At 47.0% G+C, this 24,683-nt stretch overlaps 1 protein-coding gene across 1 annotated transcript; it reads right to left on the reverse strand.

Moving 5' to 3' along the window:
* Positions 1-508: 508 nt before the first annotated feature.
* LOC310795134 (structural maintenance of chromosomes protein 1A) lies at positions 509-24,187 on the reverse strand. Its single transcript, XM_083657176.1, has 26 exons — positions 23,816-24,187; positions 23,122-23,310; positions 22,668-22,780; positions 22,336-22,539; positions 21,789-22,027; positions 20,779-21,037; positions 19,616-19,756; positions 19,319-19,401; positions 19,083-19,182; positions 18,775-18,882; positions 17,338-17,523; positions 16,548-16,727; positions 10,542-10,688; positions 9,782-9,919; positions 9,568-9,684; positions 9,365-9,471; positions 9,093-9,234; positions 8,822-8,967; positions 8,544-8,697; positions 6,653-6,778; positions 5,552-5,708; positions 5,183-5,337; positions 4,598-4,749; positions 4,014-4,083; positions 3,798-3,908; positions 509-1,982 (listed from the first exon to the last, which is right to left on the reverse strand). Exons 1-26 carry the CDS (start codon positions 23,922-23,924, stop codon positions 1,902-1,904), a joined length of 3,714 nt encoding a protein of 1,237 aa, XP_083513302.1. The 5' UTR covers positions 23,925-24,187; the 3' UTR covers positions 509-1,901.
* Between the last annotated feature and the right edge of the window lie 496 nt (positions 24,188-24,683).

Below are 24,683 nucleotides of genomic sequence, written 5' to 3' on the forward strand. Positions count from 1 at the left end.
GTTGCCACAGTGCAGGCTGTGATATGGATTGGGATCAGGCCTGACTTGGCACAACAGGTGAGTGAGCTCCACCAGTCCGTGAATTATAAGGACTAAGCATCAAAACCCCTTGAAATGGGAGGTTAGTCCAGAGAAATCCTTGGGACAAGATATAATCCAGAGGCTTCCCCCTACACAAGTTACTGTGTGAAAACTGAGAAGTCAAGCCTCTATAAATAGCCCTGCATAGCACAGCATACACTCCCCGTTATGGAATGGAAACGACTGCAGCAAAATGCGTGTTAAATTGTAGACCCGAATAAAAAATAAATCCATAAACCAGCCAACAAAAAGAGCAGCAAAAATTACAGAACATAGTGAATGTGTTAAATGCATATTTTAAATTCTATTCTCTCTGTAAAGTCCTCTCGAGACATGCTTGTGATAAAGGCCTCTATAATATAATGAACATGAAAATAAACAAAATTGAACTTGGAAAGTGTCGAAATCGAATGAGCCAAAATAGTTCAAATTTATTTATTGAAGCAAAGAAAGCAATCGGTACAACAGAATAGATGTGACACAATATTTTTTGACCCATAATATTGAGAATGACGTTTTCCACTCCGCCTAAGGGGCCGATATACAGAATATCACTGAATATAAAGGGTGTGTTAACTCATAGCGTCGTTACCTCAATACATTTCTTTTCAAGTCATGTTTCTATTGGCAGCTCTTAACTTAAGCTCCGTGTTTACAGCGCCGTCAGCTGCAGCCGACTTGGTTGTTTAATGAAAAGCCTTCAGAAAGGGGAATGTCTCCACCTTTACTGGTAATGAATTCTTCCTGATAAAGCTTTTACAAAAATAAAAAGGAGCGCGTGTGAAAATGCGAGTACGGTAACATCCTTTAGCACAGCGGTTCTCAACCTTTGTGACTCCCCAAAAAACTTTAGGTTGGGGGGTTCGCGACCCCCTCCCCCCACCCGCCGCTACCCAACGACAGTGTGCACACTGATTTCACTCACTCGCTGAAATCGGTTTTATAGCTTATATAGCTTTATAATACATTAAACCATTGGTATGGGAGATTTAATCATCATGGGAAAAAAAGAATTTCACAATTCATCTTTTCACAATCATCCTGTGACCCCCACCGAATAATCTCACGACCCCCTGAGGGGGGGGGGTCAGGTTGAGAACCACTGATTTAGCACACACAACAGGACAGGCAGGGGGGGCTTCAATGCACTCGATTGAAAGGGGGGGGGGGGGGGGGCACGATTAGTATAAAAGTTCTGAAAACAAAACAAAAAAGCGTTCCATGTAATAACATCAGCAGGTTTTGACCACGTGATCGAAACCTGATAACGAAGTCGACAGTCTTTGAAAAAGGTTCGATTCACAATCATGTTCACCTGATTCTAAAAAGCCCTCTGTGTGTTTTGAGTTTACAGTCAAATTGAGAACGGGGCTGCTGGCTTGTATATAAATGCACATATATTTCGGGTTGTAGCTATAAAGCAGTGGTTCTCAACACCAGGGGTCGCTAGATGATAGTTTCTCTCTACGTACAATACAGATCGTGATGGAATTCTAGATTTAAATCATCTTAGATGGAACAAAAAATATTCTCAGATTTCATCAAATGGGGGTCTGTGGCTCCAATATGTGCTAGATTTGGGTCCTCCTTGATATGAAAAAGGTTGAGAATCACTGCTATAATGAACAACTGGATGTTGTTGACTCACTAATTCACTACTCTAACATATTAAAAAAATACATAAAAAAAAGAAAAAGAAAAAAAAAGAGCAAATAACATCTAGAACCAAAATGGATACACAATCAGTGACTACAGAATACATTACCAATCCAGAGAGAATAGAGAAACTGACAGTCCAGTAACTTGGGAGTGTGTGTCCCCTATTCATTAGGATTTGGGTTGGCGTCAGGATACTGAGAGAGGTCAAATGTCAGGACTTTGCTGATAACACAATCTCCTTGCTGTGAATGGAAAGAAAATTAAAACCAGTTAGAACTTACAAATTACATCCAGTAATGCAGCAGTAGTGTAACTATAAGTCAGGATGCAAAACGCTTTACAAAGCCCGTCTGTGTTGGGTCCCCCAGTATGTTTTAAAGCAGCTACGAGCAAGATTTTCGATTGTTATTAAACAGTATAATTACAATATTGATGCATCACATCTTACCTATAATAGTAGCTGAGACCAAAGCCATGTGAATCGGAGATTTCTCTCAAGTCTGTGTCTGTCTAAACTCGCGTCAACAGGGGGCTCTCTCTCTCTCTCTCCTTACCGCCGGACCGGATAAACGCGGAAGTGAAACCCGGAAGTGAAACGCAGCTGCCTGCATTCCCCCGTTCGCGCTGCCTAGCAACATACCATAAACAAGGAGAACGCCATGCATACTCTCGCGAACATCTCTCGTTATATTCTAACAGGTTTTTTGGAAGTTATTTTGTGGTTATGGCCGAAGTGGCTGCTGCAAACCGTTTCATTTCACTTCCTGATCTGCCCTGGCCACAGAGAGACTAACACTGGCCGATTCACTCGGGGTTCAAGCGAGACTACTCTGCGTTGGTCTCGTCTACTATTAGAGGTAAGATGTGATGCATTGATATTAAATTTAGACTGTTTAACACATTGAATGCCAGCCATGTTTTCATTCCTGTAGGTAAGTTGTGCCAGGGGTGTTTTTGACGATTCTGGCTCATTTTAGAACAGCCGAGGATTCTTTTCTGTTAAGAATTCATGAACATCAATCATCTAAAAATAACTAATAGAATGTGTGCTTTCTCTGTCTAAAAGAGTTAGTTTGCAGAGTTAGTAGTTATGTAGATATTAGCCGTTGAGTACAGCATGGTTTCAGCGTCTGGAAATTTATTCAGAGATAAATGGCTTTTTGTGAAACAGTCACTTTAACCATTCATTTTTGGCATCAGTAAGACCGTCAGACATTCTAAACAATAGTTTTGAACAGTAATTTCCTCCATAACAACAGGAAACACCCCTCTCATTCAAACTCCTCCCTCCGTGTGTCTTCTCCTCCTTCCTCCTGGCTCTAGAGCCAGGAGGAAGGAGGAGCGTGTCAGAAGCGCGTTGTGCTGCCTGCCTGCCTGTCTGCCTGTCGGGCAAGACGAGTCTGAAATGGATTACTGTAAAATCGCGTCGCCATTTCCTTGAATGGCTTGCTTCCGCGGTGTGTGTGTGTGTGTGTGTGTGTGTGTGTGTGTGTGTGTGTGTGTGTGTGTGTGTGTGTGTGTGTGTGTGTGTGTGTGTTCGCGCGTTGCTGCGCGGCTCTGGGGGGAAGGGATCTCTGTCCGTTCTGTGTGTGTGTGTCCGGGCTAATGACTGTAAAATCGCCAAGCCATTTCCGCGGGAGGCGGCTGCTTTTGTGGCTTTTGGGTCCCGTGGCTGTGACTTCTCTCGGTCTCTGTCGCCACTTAGTGGTCGGTAAAATAGATTACACACATGCTCTTGCTCCAAATAGTTATCTCGAAGATGTAAAAGGGGTTGATTGATGTCCCACTGTCAAAAAAAAAAAATCTTTATGTAAGACGAGTTAGTCCGTCCTTGGCACTTAAGCGCTGGATTATGTAAGACGAGTTAGGTCGTCTATGGCACTTAATGTGTTAATAACAATCGAAAATCTTGCTCGTAGCTGCTTTAATAACCCTTGAAACGAGTCAATATGGCTCTCAGGCTCAAAAAGATTAAGACTCTAGTTCTAAAACGTTCGCAAGCTATTCTCATGGCTGCATGAGACTTGGTCTGTTATGAACAATATGGAGAAACAGACCTCTGGGTAAACGCCGATCAGCGAGTCTGCCTTGGTGTAGAACTCCTCCTTCAGCGAGATCACGATGGCCTGGAAGTTCTGCACCGACTGGTCTTTGATGTAATTAGCCACCTAAGTAAGGAACACAGAGGGAAACGATGAGTGGTGTTTTTAACTCGGACGGAAAGCGACTGTGTTCAAGTCACTAAAGAAACACGTTGTCCTTTCTGAACACACCTTTCCAATGTTAGTGTTGTCCAGAGCTGCATCAATCTCATCCAGGACAAAGAAGGGGGCGGGTTTATAGCTGCAGACAAGCGGGGGGGAGGGGTTTCGTTACAATACGCCATCCAACACAGTGTCAACATCCTGATCCACTTTCTAGCAATAGAGAGCCAAAGTGGAACGTCACTTCCTGCTTCAGCGCTGCAGCAGAGATTTTCATCCGCCATTTATTTTCCCATAGACCTTTCGTAAAATGCTTATAAAAAGTTTTGTAATTGTTCAAACCAAATGGTCCAGATATATTTAGAAACGGGAGAGATCGCATAACATTTCACTCGGACCAAAACGTAAAGAAGAAGATTTTTTTTTTTTTTTGTTGGTCCGAGTGAAATGTTCTATGGTCTCTCCCGATTATAGCGTTAGCTGAACCGTTTGGTTTGACGAAGTAAAACTCTTTTTATAAGCATTTTATAAAATGTCTATGGGAAAATAAATGGCGGATGCAAATCTCTGGTACAGTGCTGAAGCAGGAAGTGACGTTCCACTTTGGCTCTCTATTCAAATAAAGAGTTACTTGAATGGAAGATCTCCGTTACCTGTGAATGGCGAAGAGCAGAGCCAGCGCAGCTACGGTCTTCTCTCCTCCAGACAGGTTGTCCATGGGCCTGAAGCGTTTCCCCGGAGCCACACAGTTATAGTTGATGCCGTCCAGGTAGGGCTCTTCAGGGTTCTCTGGGCCCAGGAAAGCCTACAGGAGGACAACAGACACGCTGTGAATTATATCCCTTCAAAGACATTATAACACCTAAGATGATGTGAAGTGGTATTTATAACGTCAGATTAAATGTACACGGTTCAATGTACAAATACATTACTTAACTTAATTAATAATTATTCTCTTCTCTCTTTTTTTTCATGTTTTTTTTTTTTTTTTAGCAGGGGGTTCCTATCTGGTGGAAACCCCAGGGGAACATGGGGAGAACATGCAAACTCCACACAGAAAGGCCCTTTTGACGAGCCCACCTGGGCAGTAGGCACTGAGGAGATGGGAACACGCCCACAGCGTCCCAGGCGGGAATCGAACACAGGAACCTTTTTGCTGTGAGGCGACAGCGCAGCGCTACCACTGCGCACTCTATTGGTATGATGGTGGTCATACCACTATTATTTGGAGGGCTTACCTGAGCACTGCTGTTGCGTGAAAGGGCCTTGTAGATCTCATCGATGTTGGTCGCCACAGACTCGAAGCAGGCGTTGAAACGGTCATACCTCTCCTTCTTGATCTGCTCGAAGGCCTGTTTGGCCTTCTTAGCTCTCTTACGGGCCGCTTCAAACTCTGACACACACAAACAGAGAACCATGAGGTCACACAGAGAACCATGAGATCACACAGAGAACTATGAGGTCACACAGTCTGTACTTGCACTCTAATACATTGTAATAAGGAAATATGTATTTTGGAGCAAGTCCAACCTGCTTTACTTTCCCCTACATCTCTCTCTCTCTCTCATCCAACCCCCCACCCCCACCTCTCCTCTCCATCATCTCACCATCGCTGGTCTCCTGGAACTTGTCCCTGACGCTCTCTAGTTTCTCCATGGCCTTCATGTTGGGCGCGCTGATCCTCTGCAGGATGCTCTGCTGCTCGTTCAGACGCTGCTGCAGCGTGTTCATCTCTCCCTTGATCTCGTCGTCCGCCAGCGCGTCCTGTCGGGAGAGGAAGAAGAGGTGACTGAAGAGTGGAACCTTTTCTAATGACACAAGCCGACACAGCTATAAAGAGCTACGGCAATAACTTTGATCTATAACGAGCAGAATCTATTTAATAAAAACTGGAAATATCGCAAGCTCATTTCTAGCGTGCTGCTTCGCGCGTTCGCCTGTACGTACGCCTGTACGTACGCCTGCTCAACTGGCAAGCAATCGTGTGACGCGGAATCCGACTTATTATATAGTAGTGAGATAAGTAAAAGTGTAACGTAAACTATAATTTTGGCCATTCTGGCATTTCATACTAATTACATTGTTGTACAAGTACGGTAGTCCTTCTATGTATGTATATAATATGCGATGAGCTATGTTTAATGTTTTCATGTTAACAATCAAGCCAAGTAGCCTATCATTACTGTATCCTGGCACAAATGTGCTGTGAGCCAGTACAGAAGCACTGGTTTTTCAATAAATCTGGATTGTGGATAGCAGAGGAAGAGATATCAAGGTGGTGTGTGTGTGTGTGTGTGTGTGTGTGTGTGTGTGTGTGTGTGTGTGTGTTAGCCCGTCACACAGGACGCCGAACGTAGCAGAGCTGAAGCTTGAGGCAGGCACAAGCCGAACTGACGTCTAACCGTTCACACAAGAAGCCTTCTCTTTTCCTCTCAGCGCACCTTGAACCCCACAACTCCCATTGACTTCATGGTCTGGCAGCTTCAAGCTTCACGCGTCACGCTTGGAAAGTAGGACTGAATCCCGAACGATGGCTTGAGCAAGGCGTGAACGTGGCTTCGGCGTGACACGCGTGCGGGTGGTGTTGAACGGCCTCGCCTGTTAACAAGGACGCCTAAATGGAACTTGTGTGTTCAGCGTAGGTTGAGCGTTGCTTGAGCGTATGGGGGGGCTTAGGTAGTGGTGCTGATGTGTGTCCTCCTGGCTACCTTGAGGTCCTCATTCAGGTTGCTGTAGTCGATCTCTATGAGGGCCTCTTTAGCCAGGACCGTGCCGCTCGGCGTGCTGGAGGAGGTCCTCTGGCTGCTGGTGGACTCTTCTGCCTGAGAGCTTCCCTGGAAGAACAAAACCAAAGCAGGTCATTTCCTTCAATCCTGTCAGTGAGTATGGAATAACGGAGTGTGAGTGTGTGTGTGTGTGTGTGTGTGTGTGTGTGTGTGCGTGCGTGTGTCAAGGTTATTATAGTTAACGAAAACTAACGAAAAAACGAAAACTAGAATTGAAAAAACATGAAAGAAACTGAAATAAAAACAAAAACTAAGCTTTACAAAAAAACGATAACTAAATGTAACGGTATTGTGTGTTTACAAAACTAACTAAAATAAAATAAAATTTAAGAGAAAATGTCCTTAGTTATAGTCTTTGGCTGGGTTTCCCAAAAGCTTCTTTGCGCTAAGAAGCTAATTCAACCCTTCTTAAGGCCCCCTTAAGAAGCAAACGCGTTTCCCAATTGCTTCTTTACGAAGGCATGCGTTTCCCAAAAGCTTCTTAGCGCTAAGAAGCTTCTTTGACCCTTCTTAAGGCTCCCGTAAGAAGCCAACGAAGCCAACGCGTTTCCCGATTGCTTCTTAGCCTAAAATTATCTTCCAATTATCCTCCGTTAAGAAGGCTGCGTTTCCCAAAAGCTTCTTAGCGCTAAGATGATCTTTCGTTAAGAAGGTTTTGTAAGAAGGGTCTGGAGCCTTCTTAACACCTTCTTAATGACAAAACACTGGCAGATCCAGCCGCGTCAGGCAAAAGGAGATACTTGTGTCCACTGTTCCTCTTGTGTTTTTCCCTTTTTCCTTTCTTTCATGTACCCTTTAGTGTTTAAAATTAGGGAACACTTGAAAATCTCCCCTGTATGTATGGTTACTTGTGTTTTAAATGTTTTACCGTAGGCTATATTCCTCTAATCAGAATGGATTACTTTTATAATGTTGTGGATTTATATAGCACCTTTCACAGAACCCAAGGTCGCTTAAATTCTGTAGTGTTTCTCTGTTTTGTTGTATGCTGTGTATATAAAGCAATTTGAACTGCAGTCCATGTCTGAAATAAATAATGTTTAATAAAGTTTAACATGACCATGATTAGGTGTTAACAGTGTTTCTCAACCACTGAGTCGTGGCCCACTGCTGGGCTCAGAGTGCCATCAAGTGAGCCGCTCCAGTTAAGATGCTTCTTAAGAGCCTTCTATTTTTTTTATTTTTCTCGACTGTTAAGAAGGCGTTTGGGAAACACTTCTTTGGAGCCTTCTTAACTCCTTAAGAAGCTTCTTAACTCCTTAAGAAGCTTCTTAACTCTTAAGAAGCTTCTTTGTTGGGAAACTCAGCCTTTGTCAGTTTACAGTATTTCATACATAATAAGCATAGTATTTTGAGTGGAGATGAAATCAATTTTCCTAGATCTATCATCTTTTATAACCCTTAGTTTTGAATCTCACCCCTGACAAACACCCCATATTACAAAAAAAAGAGGAAAGGGGCAAAAAAGACTAAAACTAACACTGAAACTAAACTAAAACTAAGCATTTTCAAAAAATATAAACTAAACTAAACTATCGAACCCACCTTAAAAACGAATGAAAACTAAACTAAAAGTCAAAACAAAAAGTCAAAACTAATAAAAATAAAAACAAATGAAAAAATACAAAACTATTATAACCTTGGTGTGTGTGTGTGTGTGTGTGTGTGTGTGTGTGTGTGTGTGTGTGTGTGTGTGAGTGTGAGTGTGAGTGTGAGTGTGAGTGTGAGTGTGAGTGTGAGTGTGAGTGTGAGTGTGCGAGTGCGAGCGCGTGCGCGTGCGCGTGTGCGTGTGTACGTGTGTGTGTGTACACACCTCTCCCTGGGCGATATCATCCATTGTTCCGGAGCGAAGCGGCAACCGGATGTCCTGCATCTTACAGGCCTGCAGCAGGTTGTGACGGTCACTTTTCTTCTGCTCCAGTTTGGTCTCAATGGCCGTGACCTCCTTCTGCAGCTGGGTCAGCTCCCTGGAACACACAGAAGAAACGCGTCAACAAAACCAAGACAAACGACTGAAACGGTTTGAACATTATATTATATTATATGACATGAGAAATATTATGTCAAGTGTGTGTCTGTATAGCCACTGACTTGTTGGCGCCACCCAGTTTTTTGCGGATCTCCTCCATCTCGTGGTTCTTATCGTTGACCTCAGATTTCTTGGTGAGGTGCGTGTTCTTCAGGTCCTGCAGCTGGGCCATGGTCTCATCGATGATCTTCATGTGCCTGTGCTCCTCCTACAGGAACCACGAACGAGACAGACGGGGAGTCAAACAAATGAGATGTAACTCAATGTCAAAACTAAGGTCAGCACTGATGCATCAATGACAAGGCGAGTTCTCGTCCTCCACCGTGTCTTTACCTTCTTAAGTCGCTCTATCTCAGCCTCGTCCTTTTTCACAGTCTGTTCCCACATCATGACCTTCTCCTGGTCCTCCTTCAGCTGGTTCTTCTCATAGTCTACCTGGATACCAAGGCGGGTCTTCTGGGTCTCAAACTCCAGACTGATAATAGACAAAACGGTGCATATCATGTTAGACCACAAATCAAACCCTCGGACGAGTAAGACGCAATGTGGCGAGAATCGGTCCACATAGGTGGACTGGGTCATTCTGAATCGCGAACTCGACTCACCGTTTCTTTGCAATCTCGTTCTGCCTCTTCACCTTCTCCTCCTCAAACTCTCTGATGTTCCTCACTCCGATCTCCTTGCAGAACTCCACAAACACCTCGTCCTCCACCTGGAAAACAAAACCATTCGTACTGGCATTAGAGAGACATCTGGTATTCATACTAAGACAAGCTTCTTCATAGTCCTAACTTCATGCCAGGCGTACCACATTCATGCGATCCTGCAGGGTGGTGACCTCCTTCTCGCGCGTCGTGATGATCCTCTTGATGTCGTTGATGCGAGGGCCAAAGTTGGCCAGTTCACTCTCCAGCTTGGACTTCTCCTGCACGACACAGATCAAATATGGTTTCATTCAGCGGTCGCCAAAGCAGTTACCCAAAAGTAATGGAAGATGCTGAGTGGTTGTAGGCCGGCCGTACCTGCATGTTGAGGGAGAGGTGGCGTGTCTTGGTCTGCTCCAGGTCACTCTGAGAGTACTTCAACCTCATCTGCAGCCCGTGGGCCTGAGACTGCACCTGACGCAGCTCCGCCTCCTTCCTCTTGGCCTTCATTTGCTCCTACAGAGAGAGAGAGATTTCAGTGTCAAGAGTTTTAGTGAAGTTGCCTCCATTGACAATCCATCGATCTCTAAGGATCCCGGGCATTTGCCTTGAATGTATTGGTCATTGCCGGCAAATCAACACGATTCATTTTTTTTAAACATTTGATTAGCCAGGGAAACATAATTAATTGACCATACCTAAATCCCACCCCTTTTTGATCTGTGCTCCAATAACAGTTGAGCAAACGGGTAGCAGCCTAGAGTGCATGATGTCACAATTCAATCTAGCAGACAATCCTGTCGGCACTTTTTACTAAATTCACACATTTTAAAAATTGACCAGTTCACACAACTTTAACACTACATAGATAATATTATACAAACTCTTCAGCTACTTCTGCTCTCACTCACAATGTCAAAATATAAGCAATATGATGTATAGTTTTTGAGATATTAACCTTTGTTTGGCACTCTTGTTTGACTGTCAGCTGTACTTGTTGAGGGAGGAGGGAACCTCCCACTTCCCCACCCACCACAGTTGACAGTTAGGTCAGAAGGCAGCTTCTCTAACCTCTCGGGCTCCTGCTGCCTCTATCCCAGAGACAGACCTGAGAGTCTACTACAGCGAGACGAGTTACCTTGAGCTCCTCTGTGAGTTTCTCCTTCTTGTCCTTGAGCTTGTCCACTGCCTTCTCGTCCCAGCGCCTGGCCTTGGCCTTCAGGTCGCTGGCTCCGCCCGAGATCACTCCAGACTTCTGGAACAGGGTTCCGTCCAGAGCCACAGTCTGGACACAGACAGGGACAGACAGAGAGAGTAGGTGGAGGACACAGGCAGGGACAGAGAGAGAGTAGGTGGAGGACACAGACAGGGACAGACAGAGAGAGTAGGTGGAGGACACAGACAGGGACAGACAGAGAGAGTAGGTGGAGGACACAGACAGGGACAGAGAGAGTAGGTGGAGGACACAGACAGGGACAGACAGAGAGAGTAGGTGGAGGACACAGACAGGGACAGAGAGAGAGTAGGTGGAGGACACAGGCAGGGACAGAGAGAGAGTAGGTGGAGGACACAGACAGGGACAGACAGAGAGAGTAGGTGGAGGACACAGACAGGGACAGAGAGAGTAGGTGGAGGACACAGACAGGGACAGACAGAGAGAGTAGGTGGAGGACACAGACAGGGACAGACAGAGAGAGTAGGTGGAGGACACAGACAGGGACAGAGAGAGTAGGTGGAGGACACAGGCAGGGACAGAGAGAGAGAGTAGGTGGAGGACACAGACAGGGACAGACAGAGAGAGTAGGTGGAGGACACAGACAGGGACAGACAGAGAGAGTAGGTGGAGGACACAGACAGGGACAGAGAGAGTAGGTGGAGGACACAGGCAGGGACAGAGAGAGAGAGTAGGTGGAGGACACAGACAGGGACAGACAGAGAGAGTAGGTGGAGGACACAGACAGGGACAGACAGAGAGAGTAGGTGGAGGACACAGACAGGGACAGAGAGAGTAGGTGGAGGACACAGACAGGGACAGACAGAGAGAGTAGGTGGAGGACACAGACAGGGACAGAGAGAGAGTAGGTGGAGGACACAGGCAGGGACAGAGAGAGAGTAGGTGGAGGACACAGGCAGGGACAGAGAGAGAGAGTAGGTGGAGGACACAGACAGGGACAGAGAGAGAGAGTAGGTGGAGGACACAGACAGGGACAGACAGAGAGAGTAGGTGGAGGACACAGACAGGGACAGAGAGAGTAGGTGGAGGACACAGGCAGGGACAGAGAGAGAGAGTAGGTGGAGGACACAGACAGGGACAGAGAGAGAGAGTAGGTGGAGGACACAGACAGGGACAGAGAGAGAGAGTAGGTGGAGGACACAGACAGGGACAGAGAGAGAGTAGGTGGAGGACACAGACAGGGACAGAGAGAGAGAGTAGGTGGAGGACACAGACAGGGACAGAGAGAGAGTAGGTGGAGGACACAGGCAGGGACAGAGAGAGAGAGTAGGTGGAGGACACAGACAGGGACAGAGAGAGAGAGTAGGTGGAGGACACAGGCAGGGACAGAGAGAGAGTAGGTGGAGGACACAGACAGGGACAGAGAGAGAGAGTAGGTGGAGGACACAGGCAGGGACAGAGAGAGAGAGTAGGTGGAGGACACAGACAGGGACAGAGAGAGAGAGTAGGTGGAGGACACAGGCAGGGACAGAGAGAGAGTAGGTGGAGGACACAGGCAGGGACAGAGAGAGAGAGTAGGTGGAGGACACAGACAGGGACAGAGAGAGAGAGTAGGTGGAGGACACAGACAGGGACAGAGAGAGAGTAGGTGGAGGACACAGGCAGGGACAGAGAGAGAGAGTAGGTGGAGGACACAGACAGGGACAGAGAGAGAGAGTAGGTGGAGGACACAGACAGGGACAGACAGAGAGAGTAGGTGGAGGACACAGACAGGGACAGAGAGAGTAGGTGGAGGACACAGGCAGGGACAGAGAGAGAGAGTAGGTGGAGGACACAGACAGGGACAGAGAGAGAGAGTAGGTGGAGGACACAGACAGGGACAGAGAGAGAGAGTAGGTGGAGGACACAGACAGGGACAGAGAGAGAGTAGGTGGAGGACACAGACAGGGACAGAGAGAGAGAGTAGGTGGAGGACACAGACAGGGACAGAGAGAGAGTAGGTGGAGGACACAGGCAGGGACAGAGAGAGAGAGTAGGTGGAGGACACAGACAGGGACAGAGAGAGAGAGTAGGTGGAGGACACAGGCAGGGACAGAGAGAGAGTAGGTGGAGGACACAGACAGGGACAGAGAGAGAGAGTAGGTGGAGGACACAGGCAGGGACAGAGAGAGAGAGTAGGTGGAGGACACAGACAGGGACAGAGAGAGAGAGTAGGTGGAGGACACAGGCAGGGACAGAGAGAGAGTAGGTGGAGGACACAGGCAGGGACAGAGAGAGAGAGTAGGTGGAGGACACAGACAGGGACAGAGAGAGAGAGTAGGTGGAGGACACAGACAGGGACAGAGAGAGAGTAGGTGGAGGACACAGGCAGGGACAGAGAGAGAGAGTAGGTGGAGGACACAGACAGGGACAGAGAGAGAGAGTAGGTGGAGGACACAGGCAGGGACAGAGAGAGAGTAGGTGGAGGACACAGACAGGGACAGAGAGAGAGAGTAGGTGGAGGACACAGGCAGGGACAGAGAGAGAGAGTAGGTGGAGGACACAGACAGGGACAGAGAGAGAGAGTAGGTGGAGGACACAGGCAGGGACAGAGAGAGTGTAGGTGGAGGACACAGGCAGGGACAGAGAGAGAGAGTAGGTGGAGGACACAGACAGGGACAGAGAGAGAGAGTAGGTGGAGGACACAGGCAGGGACAGAGAGAGAGAGTAGGTGGAGGACACAGGCAGGGACAGAGAGAGAGAGTAGGTGGAGGACACAGACAGGGACAGAGAGAGAGTAGGTGGAGGACACAGACAGGGACAGAGAGAGAGAGTAGGTGGAGGACACAGGCAGGGACAGAGAGAGAGAGTAGGTGGAGGACACAGGCAGGGACAGAGAGAGAGAGTAGGTGGAGGACACAGACAGGGACAGAGAGAGTAGGTGGAGGACACAGGCAGGGACAGAGAGAGTAGGTGGAGGACACAGGCAGGGACAGAGAGAGTAGGTGGAGGACACAGACAGGGACAGAGAGAGTAGGTGGAGGACACAGGCAGGGACAGAGAGAGTAGGTGGAGGACACAGACAGGGACAGAGAGAGAGAGTAGGTGGAGGACACAGACAGGGACAGAGAGAGTAGGTGGAGGACACAGGCAGGGACAGAGAGAGTAGGTGGAGGACACAGACAGGGACAGAGAGAGAGAGAGTAGGTGGAGGACACAGACAGGGACAGAGAGAGAGAGTAGGTGGAGGACACAGACAGGGACAGAGAGAGAGTAGGTGGAGGACACAGGCAGGGACAGAGAGAGTAGGTGGAGGACACAGACAGGGACAGAGAGAGTAGGTGGAGGACACAGGCAGGGACAGAGAGAGTAGGTGGAGGACACAGGCAGGGACAGAGAGAGTAGGTGGAGGACACAGACAGGGACAGAGAGAGAGTAGGTGGAGGACACAGACAGGGACAGACAGAGAGAGTAGGTGGAGGACACAGGCAGGGACAGAGAGAGTAGGTGGAGGACACAGGCAGGGACAGAGAGAGAGTAGGTGGAGGACACAGGCAGGGACAGAGAGAGAGTAGGTGGAGGACACAGACAGGGACAGAGAGAGAGAGTAGGTGGAGGACACAGGCAGGGACAGAGAGAGAGTAGGTGGAGGACACAGACAGGGACAGAGAGAGAGAGAGTAGGTGGAGGACACAGACAGGGACAGAGAGAGAGAGTAGGTGGAGGACACAGACAGGGACAGAGAGAGTAGGTGGAGGACACAGGCAGGGACAGAGAGAGTAGGTGGAGGACACAGACAGGGACAGAGAGAGAGTAGGTGGAGGACACAGACAGGGACAGACAGAGAGAGTAGGTGGAGGACACAGGCAGGGACAGAGAGAGTAGGTGGAGGACACAGGCAGGGACAGAGAGAGAGTAGGTGGAGGACACAGGCAGGGACAGAGAGAGAGTAGGTGGAGGACACAGACAGGGACAGAGAGAGAGAGTAGGTGGAGGACACAGGCAGGGACAGAGAGAGAGTAGGTGGAGGACACAGACAGGGACAGAGAGAGAGAGAGTAGGTGGAGGACACAGACAGGGACAGAGAGAGAGAGTAGGTGGAGGACACAGACAGGGACAGAGAGAGAGTAGGTGGAGGACACAGGCAGGGACAGAGAGAGAGAGTAGGTGGAGGACACAGACAGGGACAGAGAGAGAGTAGGTGGAGGACACAGGCAGGGACAGAGAGAGAGAGTAGGTGGAGGACACAGACAGGGACAGAGAGAGAGTAGGTGGAGGACACAGGCAGGGACAGAGAGAGAGTAGGTGGAGGACACAGACAGGGACAGAGAGAGAGAGTAGGTGGAGGACACAGGCAGGGACAGAGAGAGAGTAGGTGGAGGACACAGACAGGGACAGAGAGAGAGAGAGTAGGTGGAGGGCACAGACAGGGACAGAGAGAGAGAGTAGGTGGAGGACACAGGCAGGGACAGAGAGAGAGTAGGTGGAGGACACAGGCAGGGACAGAGAGAGAGAGTAGGTGGAGGACACAGACAGGGACAGAGAGAGAGTAGGTGGAGGACACAGACAGGGACAGAGAGAGAGAGTAGGTGGAGGACACAGGCAGGGACAGAGAGAGAGAGTAGGTGGAGGACACAGACAGGGACAGAGAGAGAGAGTAGGTGGAGGACACAGACAGGGACAGAGAGAGAGAGTAGGTGGAGGACACAGACAGGGACAGAGAGAGAGAGTAGGTGGAGGACACAGACAGGGACAGAGAGAGAGAGTAGGTGGAGGACACAGGCAGGGACAGAGAGAGAGTAGGTGGAGGACACAGGCAGGGACAGAGAGAGAGTAGGTGGAGGACACAGGCAGGGACAGAGAGAGAGAGTAGGTGGAGGACACAGGCAGGGACAGAGAGAGAGAGTAGGTGGAGGACACAGACAGGGACAGAGAGAGAGAGTAGGTGGAGGGAAAGATAGTTGCAATATATACATTACGTCATTTCCATCATTTTGCAGATGCTTTTGTCCAAAGCGACTTACAATATCACAATTTGTCAACAGTACAGAAAACAACTATGCAACACAATCAATGACAGCTAAGATATTGTGATAGACTAGCACCATGTAGGAAGTAGTTTGAGAAGGAATAAATAACATGTAGCATTATTTTATTTTTTTATTAAAAAATGTTAGTTCAAGAAGGGCCCAGGTGTAGCCTGAAAAGGTGAGTTTTTAGTCTCCGCCGAAAGATTGGCAGTGACTCGGCCGTTCTGACCGAAGGGGGGAGCTCATTCCACCATTGCGGCGCCAGGAACGAGAAGAGTCGCGATCGGGACGAGCGACTTTTGAGCCCACGTAGCGGTGGAGGAGCGAGGCGATCTGGACGGGTGGAGGAGTGGAGGGAGCAATGAGAAGTTTGGAACTTGGAACTTGGAGATACGAAGGGGCTGTCAGGTGGACTGCCCTGTAGGCCAGTACCAGTGTCTTGAATTTGATGCGAGCCGAGATGGGAAGCCAGTGAAGGTCACGGAAGAGGGGAGTGATGAGAGAATTTAGGTTGGTTGAAAACCAGACGGGCTGCAGCGTTCTGAATGAGCTGAAGTGGTCGGATGGCTGCAGCAGGTAGCCCAGCCAGAAGAACATTGCAGTAGTCCAGGCAAGAGATGACAAGTGCCTGGACCGCTTCCCTTGTGAGAAACGGACGGATTTTGCGGATGTTGTACATGTATATACAGTATATGAAACCTCAGGTCTAAAATAATATTACTGCTATGCATAGATTATGTAAGGACTCCCTGCTCATAATCATAGTAGTTAGTTATTAGTATAGTAGTTATTTAAGAAATCGGTTCTTAGCCTATTTTAGATTAAATTAATTTCTTAATCAGAACAATTGGTCTCTATACCGCTTTCTGGAGAGTTACTTTATTTGACAGAATTGTCATAGGCAAAATTAATTCTACTTAATTTGCCCAACTTCAGACAGGTTTGTGTGTTATTAAGGTACCTTGTGTCTGTAGGGCCCTCCGAAGGCGATCCTGCGGGCGTCGTCCACGCTCTCACAGACCAGGGCGTTTCCACAGGCGTACTGCAGGGCTTTCTTGATGTGCGGCGGCTCGTAGCGGATCACATCGATCACCAGCTTGGCTCCACGCAGTTCCCTCAGCTTCTCGTCTGTGGGCTTCACCTGCAGATATCACAAGACAACGAGAGATGTATCCATCCAAGCAAGTTTAGAGAAAACTTTTGAAGCTGGGTTGTCGCTAGTAGGCTTAATGAAAAACATAGTAGAGCTGCAACGATGAATCGATTAGTCGATCGACAGAAAATTTATCTACAACTATTTTGATAATCGATTAATCGTTTTGAGTACAATTTTGAGAGAAAAGGTGTAAATTCTCTGGTTCCAGCTTCTTAAATGTGAATATTTTCTGGTTTCTTTACTCCGGTGTGACAGTAAACTGATATTATCTTTGAGTTGTGGACAAAACAAGACATTTAAGACATCTTGCGATTTGGGAAACACTGATCGTCATTTGCTACCATTTTCTGACATTTTATAGACCAAACAACAAATCGATTAATGGAGAAAATAATCAACAGATTAATCGATTATGAAAATAATCGTTAGTTGCAGCCCTACCCACAAGACAAATTGAGTCTTTATGCCATGTCATTATTTACTTTATTTTAACACATAATAAATAATTATTATTAGTAGTAGTAGTAGTAGTAGTAGTAGTAGTATTCTTATTATTGGAAACCCAACTACTGTCTATGTTATTTCCTGTACACACCTCCAGGTAGTCAAGAGGAAGGAAGGTCTCAGGCTCTCCTCTCTGCTCCTTGATGTACTGGATACAGTCTCTGCCCGTCTTCTCAGAGTCAACGATGATGGCGTCCATGTTCTTCCCCAACACCTTGGTCACAGCGATCTGATACTTCTTCTGAGTGGGCTGGCACAAGTCGATCAGACGACCGTACTGGAGAGAGGGAGATGGGTGGGGGAAAAAGAAGTGGCATATTTGGAGTATCAAGTTTATATCAAGTTCCTGAGAGTGAAATAAGTGACAGATCTCAGTGCAGACACAAAACCACTCAAAATCATTCACTTAAGTGCCCTATTTGGGGACCAAAAAGGTGACTGTCACCTAAAGGTGACTAGTTTGCGTCCCCTAAACCATAACCAAAACACTGAGCAAAAACACGGTAGTCCTTGAACTGGGGGAGCACACCTATGAGGAACAACTCTCTCCTATTTTACTGTTGTAAAAACAAACCCTTGGAGAAAAAGTGTGGGAACTCCGCTCCCACAGCACTGCACCCGTGGGGCCAGTTGCACCAACTGGTCTTACGACTGATCTTAAGCTAAGTCGGTCGTAACTTTACGACCTAACAGCTACGCCGGTTGCACCAAGAGGGCTTAAGCCTTCTTTTCACTACGCCTGGGCAGGAGGAGGCGTAATGGAAGTGCCTGCCTGTAACAGAGATCTCCGTGTCTATCAGCGGAGACCTGCTGTAATTGAGTCCTTACCGTCCTCATCGTCGTAAAGTCGCCTTCGAAGCATGACGTTAGATTATAACAAACTAGTTGTGTGGCTTAGCCTTCCCAAATGTTGAGGGTCGTTTTTTAGAATTTAATACATAGAATTGGGAACGTTACATTCAATTTCATTCAGACTGCCTGGCACTAATCGCCGCCATTTTCCCCCCGGAGCTTCCACAGGAGGAGGGGGGTGGGAGGAGGGAGGGTGTAGTGACGCACATACAGTAGTGGGTGACGGCGCGAGGCACATTTTTGGCCCAATCGGGGCACATTCCCCGGCAATTCACATGGACGCGCATTGCTACGACCAGCGTCGTTAAGACCAGATGTAAGCCCTATTGGTGCAACAGGTGTAAATCCACTCTAAAGACTGGTCTTAACTAAGACCGACGTAGGAGTTACGACCAGGCATAGTTAAGACCACTTGGTGCAACTGGCCCCTGGTCTCTTACCACAGAGCCAGGGTACAGTCTCTTACCACAGAGCCAGGGTACAGTCTCTTACCACAGAGCCAGGGTACAGTCTCTTACCACAGAGCCAGGGTACAGTCTCTTACCACAGAGCCAGGGTACAGTCTCCAGGGTACAGTCTCTTACCACAGAGCCAGGGTACAGTCTCTTACCACAGAGCCAGGGTACAGTCTCTTACCACAGAGCCAGGGTACAGTCTCCAGGGTACAGTCTCTTACCACAGAGCCAGGGTACAGTCTCTTGATGCTCTCCATGATCTCGGCCTTGCGCTGCTGCCGGCTGTTCTCCTGCCTGTCGATCCTGGCGTCTCCCAGCTGCTCCATCACCTACAGGAGCAAACCCAATAATAACCCCATGTGTTATTTATCCTAATGTGGATATAGTCTCTTGTTTTCTTGCTCTTTCAAGTTTGTAAGGATTCAGAGACATGCTGAACACACACACACACACACACACACACACACACACCATTTGAATTGAAATACCCTTCTTTATAGTCCAGTGTGTGTGTGTGTTATTTGCCTACCTGGTTGAGCTCCGTGTTGATCTCATCGATCCTCCTCTTGGCACCCTCCACCTCCTCAGTCAGCTCCTCCTCCATGCGCTTCTGCTCATCTAGAGACTGCCTGAGTGAGGAGCACACGGACACGAGGAGGGTGAGCGAGGCAGTCACATACTGGAGAACACTGATCAATAAGCCAGTTCTGAACATAGCACTGATCAAACCAACATACGAGGAACGGGAGAGTTAGGTCCTCATACCTGCTTGTGGTGATGTAATCCTCCAGCTTCTCAATACGCTTTTGGTTTTCCTCAATCTCACGGATCTTCTGTTTGATCTTGGCCTGGAGAGAATCGATCGATCGACCGAATTCATTTGACAAATTAAAAAAATACAATACACCAACAAGCGTACAAGAAAAGAACGAAATATTTCAGAATCAGAATCAGCTTTTTGTTGGTCAAGTATGTAGACATACAAGGAATTTGGGCTTATACATTCAAATCGGCCAATTTATATGAACGCAGGCAAGCATCGTTCGCCTCGTCAAGTCTTACCTCTGTCTCCACTTTCTTCCTCTCCTCCAGGTCGAGGCGGTCCTGGTCGGCCTTCTGGTCCCGGTTGAACTTCTCGAGCTCCTGGGCCAGGGTGGCCGCGCGCTTACTGGCCTCCTCCTTCAGACGGTGGTACTGCTTGACCTGGAGGGAAGACGCACCTTTCAGTTATTCACACTAGGGCTGTCACTTTTCATTCGAAATTCGAATGCAACTTCGAATGTGGGGGAGGGGTTCGTGTTCGATATGTAAATTGACTGTTCGATTTTTTTTTTTTTTTTTTATGAACCAAAATTAACCAACTGCTGCTTGCTGGTAATGTTAATCCCATGTCAGAAAAAGTCTCCAGATTTGTCGCGTTAGTCTCTTCTGAGAAAGATTGTCTCCAGGGTCTGAAAAGTTGTCTCGAGTTGGATACAGCCAAGTTTGTGAGGCAGTGTTGTGACTGTGAGCGTCCAAGCTAACACGTCGGGCTGATGCCCGGTGGCCTGGACTGAAAAAAAGAAAAAAAAATGTACCGTAATTAACCAAAAAACTTTGAATATATTCGAACGAATTTCGGGGCAATTAAAGTTCGTTCGAACTTTATTTTGGGAAAAAGTGACAGCCCTAATTCACACACAACTCAGTCAATCAACTTGAATAAAGCAGCACTGCTTATGCTCAAAATATGCTTCGACTGACCATTCATTATAGTCAAGGTATTAGCTTGACAGCATCTTAAGTCAAATACATTTTAATCCATTTTAGTGCAATCGTAATATTAATATTCATATTGAATGATTCACTGAAACATTCTAAGCACATCTGTCTTCCACCAGGACAACCTTCCCCAGTATGTGCTAGCAAGCTAGTCCTTTGATAACAGATCAGATGGTCAGTTTACATTAATCTATTTTTGTTTACATGGGGACAGTAATGTGGGAAGATCAATTTTACAGATTTGTCAACTAAGTAAACTATTCAATCAGTGAATAAATTCATATGGCTAATAGTTGAATCTCTTTAGTCAAGAACTCACTCACACTCACACACACACACACACACACACACACACACACACACACACACACACACACACACACACACACACACACACACACACACACACACACACACACACACACACACACACTTACTTCCAGGAGCTTGCTAATACACCATACCTGGTTCTCCTCCAGGGTGAGGTCCTGGCCCTGGCTCTGCGCCTCCTCCTCCATGCGCTCCTCAAACTCCTGCTTGGTCAGCTCCACCGCCTTCATCTCCTTGTCCAGCTCGTCCATGTCTCCTTTGCGTTTCTTGTACATCTTCTGGGCGTTCTGCAAGGACTTGCGCGCCGCCTCCAGCTTCTTGATCTTGTGCGAGGTGTTTTCCTTGGCCTTGATGTACTGCGGCCGCTTCTGGTTCAACTCGGAGTCCTTCTCTCTGTTAGGGGGGGGGGGGGGGGGAGCAGTTGATGAGCAAAGTACCCATTTTTAATTGACAAAGCATCCAGGTCAGTGGTTCCCAAACTGGGGGACACACCCCCTGGGGGGGGGGGGGGGGGGGGGACACACACACACACACACAACAGAGAGCGAGGGGGACACAAATCTCACGATTTTGGGGTTCCTTTACCAGAAGTGACACTGCCACCTGATTATTGCCTTGTCCATCTATTTATATTTCTCTCTAAAAAAAAAGAAAAAAATTACTAACTTAACTTTACCACTATTCCTTCAGATGTTGTAGTTGTCATAGACTGTGTTGCATAGTTGATCTCTCTATTGCTGACAAAAATGTGTTATTGTAAGTCGCTTTGGATAAAAGCGTCTGCCAAATGACGTAATGTAATGTAATCTATTTGATTTGATTTGATTTTTCTTCTCCCTTGTCTTTGTTTATTCTTCCATCTTCTGTTACTGTCCAGATCAATGTTGTGTCTGAGCTGCCATGTTCTTGTTTTTGTTTGTTAAAATGAGGAAAAAAAAGAAAAAAAAGGGGGGGGGGGAGGAATCGCGATTTTGAACCTGACAGAAAAAGTTTGGGAGCCACATGACTGATCTACGTACGCCTGAAGTCTGTCTCAGACTTTCATTATATCTGGTTTGCTTCAATATAAAGTATACAATGCCACACCACAGATGGACAACAGAACACATTTTGCATCATCATCATCATCATCGTCATCACTCACTTGATCTCCTTCTCCACGGTCTGCTGCTCCCTCATCAGCCTGCCGAGCTCCTTCTTCTTGTCCTTCAGCTCCTCCTCCACGTGGTCCATCTTCTTGCGGTCCTTGTCGATCTCCTTGTTGCGGTGGGCCAGCTCTTTGTTCAGCTTCTCGATCTCCGTCTCGTTGTGGTACAACTTGAACAGCTGCAGCTGGACGTGGGCTCTCACCACTTCGTCCTTCAGACGCTGGTAACGCTCGGCCTGGTGGAGGCAGAGGAGGAGAGGGAGACCGATTGAGAAAGGCGGAGAGAGAGAGGAGAAAGTCAAATTGAATGTAAATATGTGTGTTTTCGTGGCGACAATCCAATGGCAAAATCAAATCGTGGTTGTGTGTTTTTAGAACTAACCCACAAGTCTAATTTCTTTTAGAGTGTGAACTGAAGTCATGGGCAAAAGCATTGAAATAACGTTAAGTATTTGATTTCCAATGCAACCATGACACATGATGTTGCATGGAATGTAGCTCCATGGAGGTGACTGTAGCTCCAGAGTAAAGACAGACAACATACCTCCTCTTTCTCTTGCTTGGCCTCCTTGCGTTCAGCAGCGATGTTCTTCTTGCGATGGTAGTTGAACTGGGTGTCCTCCTCCGCTTTCACCATCTCCTTCTTCCTCCGGTCGTACTCCTGGGCCAGGTCCCCGGAGCGGGAGATCTCCTCAAAGAGAGCTGTACGCTCCTTGGGGTTCTTCATGGCAATGGACTCCACAGCTCCCTAGGAGAACAAGCAGAGAGAACCACACTGGGGGGGTTACCAATAGCAAATACATTTCTGTTCTGTGCAATTTTTCCGGGTTTTATTATGTACCGTAGTCATGTATTAGGTTGTGCACAATGTCTGACCTGGAAGACCAGGAAGTTCCTAGCCTTGATCAGAATGCCCAGTTTCTCCAGCTCTTCGCTGTATTCAGCCAGGGGCACCACCTTACTGTTGATGCGGTACTCAGAGGAGGAACCTGATGCACAAACAGGGAAGCAAAACATATGAAACACATTAGAGACTCAAAGGCGCACACGAGTCAGATGAAAATCAGCAGGGTTTGAAATTCAACTTTGGCAGGCACTTGTCTTCCAGACAAATGGGGTAATTATTAGGCTATTTGTCCAAAATAAAACATGTCTCAGTCTCCACACAGTCTTATATGAATATGAACAAAACCCATGCGCTGTCTTGTTTTGGCAAGAAATTAAACTAATATTTATTTGTTATTTGCCACAGACGAGCAATAAGGTTGCTGAGATTGCCCGATGAGGCAATTGAACTACATCCATCATAAATGTAGATGGAGGTATGTACCAATGATGACCCTTGTGAAGTTGCGCTCCTCTCCGTCATCCTCCTGGTACACCATGCTGACAAAGGCTCTGTTGGCAGCTGGCTTGCCCACAGGCGCTCCATGGATCAGATCCTTGAGAGTTTTCACACGCAGGTTGCTGGTCTTCTCTGCCAGCACGAAGCTGATGGCATCCATAAGGTTGGACTTGCCTAAACATCACACATAAATGAGTAATATAAATGAACTGAAAATGTATTATACAAATCTATATCAAAACAAAACACTGAAGTAACGTCACAGTTAACGTTCCTATCCAGCTTATGTTAAGAGAGCTTAGAAACCATCAACTCAAGCAAATAAAGGTTAATTCTCATGCTATTAGTTTACAGCGACAAAGAAAGTATTTGGCTGACATTTTAGCAGACACCCACAAATCATCTTGTACAAATTACCAATCAAAATTACAACAAAAGACCGACAATGAAATAATCAATAGTAAAGTGAAGGATCGTAGGTAACGTTAGAGCTGGACAGTAACGTTAACGTTACATTAAATCAAGATACGTGCAGACATCAACCACACAATGATAATCTCTGCTGTCAACAGGCAGTAGCGTCAATGCACTTGGTTTGCTGGCTGCTAACGTTAGCCAAAGCTAGCAGTTTTGCAGAAAAGGCATTAGCCGCTAGCTACTGTTGACTAGCATAACATACCAGATCCATTGGGTCCGATGATAGCAGTGAATTTATGAAAAGGCCCAATGATCTGTCTTCCTTTATAAGACTTGAAGTTTTCAATCTCGATCAGTTTTAAATATCCCATCTTCGTCCGATTTCTTCCGCTGCTGCGGGAAAAATGAACAGTGACCTACTAGCTAACGTTAGCTAACGCTAACACAGGCGATGTTTAGCTACCCAGCAAGCTCAAAGGAGTAGCATGCACACAAACGCATGGGCCTCCCCGATCAATCTATTGATACAGTATGCATACGTCACCGTATAAAATGCATCGTAAGTTCGGTAACTTTAAATCGATTACTAACGTTAAACAAATAGAACGATATGGTTTTGACAACAATGCGCCATTTTACAATCCAACAGGAAGAGGCTGGAGCGCGCGAGACGCGTAATTTTGCGTCGATTCTCGCGAGATCCCACTGCGTCGGCGTCGCTAGGTATGTTGACGTTGGAATATGCTGAACAGTCAACCAGAAAAGGTGACCGTGTAGCATCGAGCGTAAAATTATTTAAATGACATACTAGGGAATTATTGAATGCCGAAGCGACTTCATATTTAATAACATGCACCACCATTCACTGTTGTTATCTGTCCCTGACTTGCACACTGATATACAACTGTTACCATGGTTACAGAGCTTCCAAACACCGATTGTACAGTAGATGTGAAGCAGCTACACTGCATGCGCACTGAAGTCTGACGTCCTTCAGCGGTAAGTGTTCCTCCACACTACACACAAAGCATGCACATATATCTGACCTGTGTTTAAAGGGAATGCCACTGGATTTTAAAACATGTGCTATTAACAATAACATCCAGGATCATTCACATTATTCACCCAAA

The sequence above is a fragment of the Poromitra crassiceps genome (genome assembly GCF_964638095.1).
Source record: "Poromitra crassiceps genome assembly, chromosome: 20".
Classification (NCBI taxonomy): Eukaryota; Metazoa; Chordata; class Actinopteri; order Beryciformes; family Melamphaidae; genus Poromitra; species Poromitra crassiceps.